The sequence below is a fragment of the Amblyomma mixtum genome, chromosome 8 (assembly GCF_055824585.1).
Source record: "Amblyomma mixtum isolate Tamu chromosome 8, ASM5582458v1, whole genome shotgun sequence".
Taxonomy (NCBI): Eukaryota; Metazoa; Arthropoda; class Arachnida; order Ixodida; family Ixodidae; genus Amblyomma; species Amblyomma mixtum.
Genome location: NC_143019.1, coordinates 106,084,542 through 106,096,278, shown reverse-complemented (window position 1 = coordinate 106,096,278; position 11,737 = coordinate 106,084,542). Strand labels below are relative to the sequence as shown.

General features: G+C 48.4%; 1 protein-coding gene across 1 annotated transcript; it reads left to right on the top strand.

Moving 5' to 3' along the window:
• The first annotated feature begins 1,232 nt into the window (after positions 1-1,232).
• Positions 1,233-11,003, top strand: LOC149333803 (uncharacterized). Its single transcript, XM_089557804.1, has 2 exons — positions 1,233-1,262; positions 8,992-11,003. The coding sequence occupies exons 1-2, from the start codon at positions 1,233-1,235 to the stop codon at positions 10,945-10,947; spliced, it is 1,986 nt and encodes a 661-aa protein (XP_089413930.1). The 3' UTR covers positions 10,948-11,003.
• The last annotated feature ends 734 nt before the right edge of the window (positions 11,004-11,737 follow it).

Sequence of the window (11,737 nt, the reverse complement as noted above, 5' to 3'; positions counted from 1 at the left end):
GTTTGCAAATAACACCCTGCAGTCAAATATATACGAAATTTTAAGTTCAGTGAGGTACCGCGAAATCTCGCCTAACCCAAGATGTATCCATTGCAAACGGGTCTCAGTTCATCGAACTCCTGAGCACTGCAACTTTCAGTGCAGCTAACGTTATGGGGACGTTAACGTACTGCTTCACAGTCAGAAAACATTGCATGATGGTTCAACAGCGCGAGCAGGACAGAGTAAGAGAAGGGACACACACAACGGCGTTGAACTTGTAACTTGAATTTTATTGGAAGTAAGCAACTGGAAGTTTTGTTGAAAGGAGGCTAATTTGATTGGCAACGGAGCTTTTAAAAAATTGATAAAAATTGGTATAATGACTTCGCCACCACTCACGGTTTTCTCTGGCGAACTGCGCTTCATGACGTCAACACCTACATGGACGTCCACTTCCCTGCAATAATCACTTCAGTCTATCCTCTTGTCGACGTCATCTCAGCACCAATGTTTTAAAATGATTAGCGGGAAAACATTCAATGTTTAGCTTTAAATTTCTCAGCAATGTCTTTGCTGTATTGTGAACAAAAATTGAAGGAAGTTGTCCTCAGTGTTCCTTTAAGGTCCTTTAAAGTTCATTCAAGAAGTTTCAAAGCATGCACACATACACACACACACAGGCGTGCGCACGCACGCACGCGCACACACCCACACACGCACACACACAAAAACAGCGCCCGCAACCTGTGTCGCAAGGCCCTTGAATCCAAAACTGAAAAATTCAGGGGGCACTTTGGCTGTCTAAAGTGCTGCAAGGCGAAAGCATTTTCTGGCGCACGGTTTGTTTTATTTGCATATTTTATTTTTTTAATTTCCTTTCTATTTTTGTCCTTTTATTTTTGTTTTGTTTCTTATTTTTCATTTCTTCTATTTTATTTATGAAATCCATGCATTCACTAGATGCGCTTTTATTCATGTTCAAATCGTGAGTCTTCGTGGCGGATTGGTAGCGTCTCCACGTCAAATGCCGAAAGCCCTGGTTCGATTGCCAGCCTCGACAGTGTTTCTTTTTAAGTAGTGACGCCGAAACGCGCACACATTTGCTAACATTCCTTGGTCACGACAGTATGACGCATTAAAGGCTTCCGCCTTAATATTTTCTCCTGATCTTTCTCCAGTTCACGATGCGAAGACCGATCGAACGGGCGGCAGCGCTCCGATCACCGCGGAGCACCGAACTGAGCTCGGTGATGACGCCCTCGGGTCCCACGAGCCCACGGGTGCGTACTACTAATTGTGCTAGAGCTAGCGGCACGCTCGTTACTGTGAAGCCTCTGCTAATCTTGCTAGTTTGTTTTATAGCATAAATGTGCTGCATCTTGCGCGCAAACCAAAGGATAGGAGCGGCATGACACACGACACGTCAGGTCTGTTAACGATGGTGGATCGACAGACGCTACTGTTCAGAGCAGTTGACCGGCACCAGTTACCTGGCTTACTGTACAAAGAAACAGAAAATATGTAGGTATCTGGTCGCTGGGCGTCGAAACAATCATGCACCATCTCTGCCAAAAGCGGCCGCCGCAGTGGTTCAGTGGTTATAGCGCTCGTCTGCCGACCCGAAAGACGCGGGTTCGATCCCGGCCGTGCTAATCGCACTTCGATGGAAGCGAGATTGCAGAGGCCCATGTAATGTGCAACGTCAGTGCACGTTAAAGAACTCCAGGTGGTCAGAATTTCCGGAGCCCTTCACTACGGCTTCCCTCATAGCCTGAATCGCTGTGGGACGTTAAACCTCCTAAACCACACCACATTTGCCAAAAGTAGCAATTGGCGACGGGCTTGTTTCTTAGCCTTGAGACGGACTGCTAGTGGCACCCGTCAAACTCTCAGTCTATGTAGACAAGGCATGGAGGTCCCTCGTCCTCACCTTTCCAGACCTTCTGGTATTGAATGGTGTCATATCCCAAGCCGCACTGGTAAGCGGCCCAATACTGGAAATGTATTGGCAAACGCCGGTCCTAGAAAGGGCCAGAGTAAAGCCATCCTTTTGCAATATTGGGCCTTTAAGCTAATAAAATGCAATGAAATGAAACGGAATTACCTGCGCTGCTTTGGTATAAGCGCTCCCATAGACAGCTGGGAACCAAACTTCACTGCTTGATTACTTTTCTCAGATACGGTACACTTGCTGCAAGCAGCCACCTTAGTAATTGCAGCCTTACCGGAACACGAAAGTAGGCTGCCTTAAACCAGCGTACTCGAAGAGCTGGAATGCCAACAAACAACGTATCAGCAGTAACACTACCGTTTTGTTGTAGCGAAACCTACATTGCCAACCAACTTGCGATTTCGCTGTGGCGGGCCTCCGAGGAGGCACAGAGACCGACCTTGAGCCGTTGCCTAGCAACAACCGCGTCTGGCGGACGCCGCGCGCTCGCCCCGCCATCTGGCATGACGTCACACCACGCGCGGAGCTGCCGCCGCGGCTTGGTGTGACGTCACTCTGCTTGCCTCGTCGTTGCGCTCGCTTTCGCTACGTATATCCTGGCATAGCCGTGCTAAGCCACTGGGAATTTTCTTTTCACGCCTCACGTGGCCTAAGTGCACACTACACGTCACAGCCACCGTTCTGTCGATGAAACCGAAAAAGCATAAGAGAATAAATTCAGAGAAATAATATATTACTAATCGATAAATCATAAGATGAAATAATGTATTGTTTATTGGTCGCAGGTGAATGCCACGCGGTGATACATGTATTATAATATCTAACGCATCATTTGAAAATAGAAAACGCAAGCGAAAATTTGTTGTCTATAGTTCCTTAATGTCCAGACACCTGGACAGCATTTAGAAAAATTATTTAGAGACGGGCGTAAGCTCCTGCAGGATGACGCCAGGGTGCCACAAAGCCATCAGGTTTCATAAAGGAACCTCTAACTGGCCGGCAAACAGCGCGTAAAATTGCGGCTTGAAAACTTGTATTATCAATTCCATCAATAAGTCCATATGCGTTATGTACTTTATCTTTTCATTTCCGTTGTGGACAAGAAGGAAATGTTTAATCATTTTTTTTGCAGGACTTACAAGAGCCCGTAGGAAGCGCTTCGGGGCCTAGATCCATGCCAATGGTTCGTACCGTTGTGCTTTTACATACACTATTTCTCGTACCTGAATTTGCTTTCAGCTTGTTCGTCTAGGAGCAAAGCGCGCCCTTTCGTAGCAGTGCCAACCATTTCTCATATGCTTCCCGAAAATCATTATCAGCGTCTTGTCTGCTATCTTCCAAGGACTTGTGGAGGTACACTGCACCTCTATCAGCCATGGGCAATTAAATCAGGAACAGTGTGCGTGATTATATACTCAGCCAGTTTATTGAAAGCAAGGCGTGATGTTTAACGGGATGAAATTGTTTCGCTCCTCATGCACTACAAATTGCTGTAATTGAATTAGCCCATTTAATTTACCCGTAATTTAATTTACCTAGATTTACCCGTCATAACATGGTACTGAATGTAAAAATTCAGGGGGCACTTTGTCTAAAGTGCGTCGAGGTGAAAGCGTTTTCCGCACCACTTTGCCTATGCGACACTGGTGACGTCGCCACTGGATGACGTCACACATAATTGATGACGAAGTAATGACAAATTAATAATTATTGACTAATTACTGATTGATGGCTATGTACTAATTGTCTGCTAATTAATGACGCTTAACCTTCACCTTTAGGAGTGGAACGCGACAGCGTGTTGTAGCGCTGCCAGGGAGTCCACGGAACGCCACCACCCGTTCGGCGCGATGCCTTGCCCTTTGAACGCAACGCTTTTTGAGGAAAGCAAATGGCGCAGTAATTCTCTGTCATCTCAGTGGAGACCTTAACCTCACCGTACAGGAAGGGAGGAAGTGGGAGTGAAAGAAGAAAGAGAAAGAGGGGCGGTAATGAAGAAACTGAAAATTGTATTTGAGGAAAGGAGTAACTGTCTCCCATATCTCGGTGGACACCCGTCAAAACGCGGACACATATCTGCCGACACGGCTGCTGACGCGGCTGTCGACACGGCTGCCACAACGGCTGCTAAAGACAGTATGAGGCATTAAAGGCTTTCGCCTTAAAATCTCCGTCGCCTACGTATTGAAATCGTGGCAGTCATCTTCCACTCGAAGGATCGCCAAGGCGCCCTCTGCACAGCTAGCGCCAATGTGATGCTAATTAAGTTGGTCCCTGACGTGTGGGACGAAGGCACAAGAAAGCCAGAAAGAACGAAGGGACGAAGGCAGAAAGACGTCGGCCATTTATGCTCCTTCCTTTTCCCTAAATTCTGGCAATGTGCTGTCAGAAGGAAGGCAGTTTAGTGAAGACCATAGAGAAAGGGATCGTCAGTGTGGAAATTACGTGCGAATGGCAGGCTACAACCAGAACAACAGTCGGTGTACGCCATGAACATTTCGAAATACGCAGAATAGCGCTGTGAGAGAAAGGATAAAGGAGGAGTGAACCCCCAGGTGATCAAAATATCCGGAGCCCTTCACTACGGCGTCTCTCATAGCCTGAGTCGCTTTGGGACGTTAAACCCCAATAAACCAAACCAATCTTTCTTCTTTCACTCCAACCTTCCTCCCTAGAACCCTCTCCCCCCCCCCCCCATCTAGCGCTTTTCTGCACCTGTCTTTTCCTCCCTGTACTCTTCACCACGCCATCTGAGTTCTCCACCCGGAGACGAGACACTGCGTCACTTCCTTTCCTCAAAAGACGCAGCATTGGAAGAAGAAGGGAAAACTTTATTTACACTAATGGTTTTTCCTGCTGTTTGGGGGCATCTTCAGAGACGTCTTGGTTCTACCCCCAGGAACCTCCTCTGTCGAAGTCGTCCGCCTCTAATCAGTGGTCGGTTGCCCTCAGTCCAGGGCTCCGCTGGCCACTGCCGCCCGTTGAGCTCGCTGTACCAGACCTTGTTGGTGTTCACAGCGGTCGCTGGACAGCAGAGTCTCCCACTGCGCCGCACTCGGGTTTTGTATTTTGGGGACCACGTCTATGTTTTGGCAGGCCCATGTGATGTGGTATAGAGTAGGTTTTTCGTCGCACCAGGGATATTTGTGCGTGTATATCGTAGGGTGCATTTTGTTTAGTATATGTAGGTTTGGGAAAGAGCCTGTTTGTAATTGTCTCCAAGTGACAGCCTCCTCTCTGCTGAGACATTTCTGCGGTGGGGGATATCGCATTCTTCTGAGTGCCGCGTTAACGAGCTGCGAAGCCGTCCACGACGGATGCTCGCGGAAGTGTGTGCCGTAGGATGCGCTTAGATTCGCCATGCCGGCGGAATTGGACATTCTCCATTCCGAGCTAAACGTGCAAGACCGCACCGCTAGCATTTGTGCTCCCTGATAATGTGGCTATGCCTAGTGGCCAAACGAGTTTGTAACACAGGCGCTAGGCCAAGTACAGTCTTGGTCAAAAGAATTAAGGCCACAGCGTTAAGGTGATAACTTGGTAAACTGGTTTTTGAGGAAAGGAACTAGCGGAGTATCTGTCTCGCATATCTCGGCGGACACCTGAACCGCGCCGTAATGGAAGGGAGGAAGGTAGGAGTGAAAGAAGAAAGGGAAAAAGAGAAAGAGGTGCCGTAGCGGAGATCTCCGGAATAATTTCGACCACCTGGGGATATTTAGCGTGCACTGACATCGCACAGCACACGGGCGCCCCTTGCGTTTCGCCTCCATATATACGCGGCCGCCGTTGTCGGGTTCGAACCCGGGTACTAAGGCGCTAGTCAACCCTAGCTGGAGCCTGAATATGGGCGGCGCTCCACTGCAGACTTAAGCTGTATCTGACTATAGTAAAGTTTACGCGGGTTCGATCCCGGTCGCGGTGGCTGAATTTCGATGGTGGAGAAATTCTAGAGGCCCGTGTACTGTGCGATGTCAGTGCACGTTAAAGAACTCCAGGGGATCGAAATTTCCGGAGCCGTTCACTACGTCGTTCCTCATAGCCTGAGTTGCTTTGGGACGTTCATCATCATCATCAGCCTGACTACACCCACTGCAGTGCAAAGGCCTCTCCCATGTCTCTCCAATTAACGCTGTCCTTTGTCAGTTGCCGCCACTGTATCCCGGCAAACTTCTTAATCTCATCCGCCCACCTAACTTTCTGCCGTCCCCTGCTACGTTTCCTTTCTCTTGGATCCACTCCGTTACCCTTAAGGACCAGCGGTTATCTTGCCTTCGCATTACATGCCCTGCACAAGCCCATTTCTTCCTCTTGATTTCAACTAAGATGTCATTAACCCGCGTTTGTTCCCTCACCCACTCCGCCCTCTTCCGATCTCTCAACGTTACAGCTATCATTTTCCTTTCCATAGCTCGCTGCGTTGTTCTTAAATTAAGCTGAACCCTCTTTGTTAGCCTCCACGTTTCTGCCCCATAGGTGAGTACCGGTAGTATACAGCTGTTGTATACTTTTCTCTTCGAGATATTGGTAAACTACCACTCATGATCTGAGAGAAACTGCCATATGCGCTCGACCCCATTCTTATTCTTCTAGTTATTTCCCTCTCATGATCAGGATCTGCGGTCACTACCTGCCCTAAGTAGACATACTCTCTTACTACTTCCAGCACCTCGCTACCAACTGCGAACTGCTGTTCCCTTGCTAGGCGGTTGAACATTACTTTGGTTTTCTGCATGTTAATTCTTAGCCCCACCGTTCGGCTCTGCCTGTCTGACTGATTGATCATGCTTTGCAGTTCTTGTCCCGAGTGGCTTAGAAAGGCAACGTCATCAGCGAATCGCAAATTACTCAGGTATTCTCCATTAACTCTTATCCCCAACTGTTCCCATTCCAGTCCCCGGAATACCTCCTCTAAGTAGGCAGTGAAGAGCATTGGCGAGATCGTGTCTCCCTGCCTGACACCTTTCCGTATTAGAATTTTATTGCTGACTTTATGGAGAACTAGAGTAGCTGTGCAATCGTTATAAATATCTTCCAATATTTTCACATAACACTCTTCTACACCCTGATTCCGCAATGCCTGCATGACAGCTGAGGTTTCCACTGAGTCAAATGCTTTCTCATAATCAATGAAGGCTATTTATAGGGGTTGCTTATATCCTGCGCATTTCTCTATCGCCTGATTATTGTCGAGTATCCTTTACGAAAGCCTGCCTGATCATTTGGTTGACTAAAGTCCAAGGTTGTCCTACCTCTATTAGCGATTACCTTAGTAAATACCTTGTAGGCAACGGACAATAAGCTGATTGGTCTGTAATTTTTCAAGTCCTTGACGTCTCCTTTCCTATGAATTAAGATAATGTTAGCGTTCTTCCAAGCTTCTGGTACTCTCGAGGTCACAAGGCATTGCGTATACAGGGTGGCTAGTTTTTGAAGCACAATCTCTCCTCCGTTCTTCAACAATTCTGCGGTTACCTGATCCAGCTGCTTTCCCTCTTTGCATTGCTCCTAAGGCTTTCTTTGCTTGCTCCTTCGTTACTGGCAGGATGTCCCATTGCTGTGGTCGACTGCCTCCATCAGTAACTTGATGATTACATTCGCTACTGTATAGATTTGTGTAGAACTCTCCGGCTAATTCAACTATCATATCCAAATTGCTGACGACATTGCCCTGTTTGTCTTTTAGCGCATACATCTGGTTTTTACCTATGCCCAGTTTTCTCCTCACTGATTTTAGGCTACCTCCGTTCCTTAGAGCATGCTCTATTTTCTCCATGTTAAACTTTCTTATGTCGGCTACCCTGCGCTTATTTAACTTCGATAGCTCTGCTAGTTCTATCCTGTCTGTGGAGTTAGACATCCTCATGCTTTGGCGTTTCTTAATCAGATCTTTAGTCTTCTGAGATAGCTTGCTGGTATCCTGTCGAACCATCCTACCATCGACTTCTGCGGCGCACTCTGTAACGATAGCTGTAAGATTATCATTCATTGTTTAAACCCTACGGTCGTCTTCTTCTGTTAAAGAGGAAAATCTCTTTTGCAGCGACATACTGAATTCCTGTACCTTCCCTCTTAATGCTAACTCGTTAATAGCCTTTCGCTTCACCAGTTTCATCTGTTCCCTCTTCAAATCTAAGCTAACACGAGACCTTACCATTCTGTGGTCGCTACAACGGACCTTACCGAGGACCTCCACATCCTCTACGATGCCAGGGTGTGCACACAGTATTAAGTCTATTTCATTTTTAGTCTCACCATTGGAGCTCTTCCACGTCCACTTCCTGTTTGCTCGTTTGCGGAAGAAGGTATTCATAATCCGTAAATTCTATCTGCGAACTCTACTAATAACTCTCCCCTACTGTTCCTAGAACCTATGCCATAGTCACCTACCGCCTGGTCTCCCGCCTTCTTTTTACCTACCCTTACATTAAAGTCGCCCATCAGAGCAGTGTACTGCGATTTCACTTTGGTCATTTCCGATTCCACATCCTCATAGAAGCTTTCAACTATCTAGTCATCATGGCTTGATGTAGGCGCGTAGGCCTGCACCACCTTCAGCTTGTATCTCTTATTAAGCCTAATTACGATAGCTGCCACTCTCTCGTTAATATTGTAAAACTCATCGATGTTGCCAGCTATATCCTGATTAATGAGGAGGAATCCCATACTTAGTTCTCGCCTATCTGCTGATCCACGATAGCACAGTACATGCCCGCCCTTTAGTACTGTATACGCCTCATCTGTCCTCCTAACCTCACTAAGCCCTATGACATCCCATTTAATACCGGCTATTTCCTCCAATAGCACTGCTAAGCTAGCCTCACATGATAAGGTTCTTGCGTTAAACGTTGCCAGGTTCGGTTTCAAACTGCGGCCTGTCCGGAGCCAGAGATTCTCAGCACCCTCCGCTGCGTCACAGATCTGACCGCAGCCTTGGTCAGTTAGTCCGCAAACACCTTGGCCTATGTACTTTTGGCAAACGCTTGACACTGAGTAATATTATGCAGAAACCATCAGTTGAGGTATAACGTACAGAACTGTCTGTCCTTTGCTTCCCGCAGTCACCGGGGGCCCTGTACCGGCGCCTCGTTTCTCCGGGTAGGAAGGACGCACCTTTGGCACCCCGCATCAGCCTCCTCGCTGCGTTGGGCACCGCCATCGTAGCCGTTGCCTGCTTCCTGCTCCTTCTGCTCGCCATCTTGTTTCGCACAACGGCCCACAAGAAGTCCAGGCTGTGCACAAGTCCCGCTTGCGAAGAGTTCGCCAAGCGCCTGGCGGAGTCCGTCAACCAATCCGCAGACCCTTGCGCCAACTTCGACGCGTACGTCTGCGGCGGCTGGAGGGCCAGGCGGAAGTACTCGGTGCATGCGGAGCTCGTCGCCAACGCGGTGGACGACATGACTGAGGCCGTCAGCAAAGACACGAACCCGCCGACCTCTGGCCAGACCATCGCCCAGAAGGCCGGCCTATTTTACCGTTCCTGCGACATGGTGTGGCGCGGAGAGCGCGATGAGCTGCCCACGATACGGGATGCCCTCCGAAGGGCGGGCGTCGTGTGGCCGCGCCGGGCTGCGGAACCCGATGTACTTCGTACGCTATTCAGCCTGAGCATAAAGCTTGACTGGGCCGTGGTCATAGGCGTGGTCCCACTGACGAAAAAAGTGTATATAGGTGTACCTGATTCATTCCAGTTCATCGCCACAGAACAAGACAGGCTGCGCATGCTGGGCGGTCGACGCAGCAGCTTCGAGTTCATTAGGAAGAGGTTCTTGGAAAAGAATTCAGAAACGGCCATTGAATTCGAGGAACTGAGCAGGCTGGAAGAGGTGTTCCTTCCACAGCTTAATGGGGCCCGAAAACGAGAAAACGTGGAAGAAGTGCAAGCTGGAGTAATACACAAAAAGAACTGGATCGTTTTACTGGCCGAGTTTAACGTGTCCAGGGCGCGGACATTTCTGACTAAACACCTTTCCTACGTCATGACGTTTCAAAAACTTTGGAACACACTCGGCGAATATGCGACTCACCTTTTCATCTCGTGGATGGCAGTACGATACACCAGTCTATTCGCAAACAAGGAGCTGATCTTCAACTACTATGCCACAGCGAATTACGACGTAATTAAATACCATCAGGGACGCTGGTGCTTTAGGCTCGCCTACAAATTCGTCGGTGACTACTTATTCACTCCTTACAATTCCCAAGGCTTTAATCCTGAAATCCGTCGGGATGTGGAACGTATCGTCTTAGCCATTAGGGAAAAATTCGCCTCTCGTCTTTCCTCGACACCACCGTACTCTAACAGATCCACTAGAATTCATTGGAGCTCGCTTGCCACTGTAATGAGCGCGTTGAACCAAACGATGGACTCGGACGTGAACTTGAAGACTGCAACCAGTTCTCTGCCCGACATGACTCTCTCCCTCGCAAGTAACTGGGAGGCCGCTTGGAGAATGTCGCGGTTTCAGAAATTCGACTCCGTGCAACGTAGGCTCGGCTGGAACGACATCCACATGTTTTCATCCTACTCGCGGTGGGCCGGAGACTTTGTCCTGGCCCCGTACATTCTCTCATTTCCGCTCTACGACCACGGCCTCGTTGACGCCGTCAAGTACGGGGCGTTCGGAGCTCACGTGGCTGAGGCGTGTGCCAACGTATCTATCCCCCGCTACTTCAGCGCTAAGAAGGTAAACGCCGGCGCCAAGTGTGTAGCGACCACGGGTACCACAGACAGGCTAGCAGCACTGTCTCGCGCGGTATCCTTGGACGTGCTGGCGGACGCGTTCGCTGCACACGGCTCCCGCTTCAACCTGGCGGAATTCAGAAGTATGACGGAGGAACAGCTCTTGTTCGTCACCTGGTGCTACATACGCTGCCGCGGGAACTCGGAGGCCATCGGCGACGACTGCAGCGCCGCTGTGCGCCACGTGGCTGCCTTTAGCGATGCTTTCTCCTGCATTGTTGGCAAACCACTGAACCCCGAGAACAAATGTGTCGTCCTTGAAGGTCTGCTTTGAAGACCACTTCAGAGACTGGCGGCACTTCGCACACCTGCGGCGCTTGACGGGTGTGGTTTCCGTTCACTATACAACCTATCTATCTCCTTTTCTTTGTCGTTAAAAGATTTTTTCCTTGGATAGTTTCACGGTGTGAAGCTGTGCAATGTAGAGCCTTGTGATGCAGCTAAAATGCTATTTGTTTAACTTTAGTCTTTATATATGGCTTCTAAAAGTCTAATTCCGTTCCTACTAGCGAAACTTCATTGAACGAAAACCAAATATACTGTGAAACATTTTTCCTGCAACTGTGAGCAATGCTTTGATTTTCAATGTTATCCGGCCTTTATACTGAACTGCGGCATACTGAAACTCTGATGATATGATACTGTATTGCACTGTTGTGTTATTACTCGCGGGAAATACTGTCGCATTTCGAACGACTGTGTGCCCATATTTTCAGCGCGTCGGCATTGTGCACTTTTTTATTGCATTCACTGCCGAGCCGGTTTTTTTTTTTCATCTTAAGGAAGTTACCTTTGAAACAGCGTCGCGACTGCAAAGAAACAGCAACACATGTCGCGGCGGCTATGTGAATACAGCATTCCCCTACTGGGCAAGATGTCGTAAATTCACAGACACTCCGGTCGAATTCACTGCGTGTGAAATTTCTCTACAGGTACTCATATTGGTATGAATGTTTAGCGATTGCTGGCGATCGAGGTTACTCCGAAACCCACCACTTATAAAAGCGCCTATTATGCGCTTCCTCCATTGTCGAGAGTCAAATTTGGTTCTTATTAAAAATATT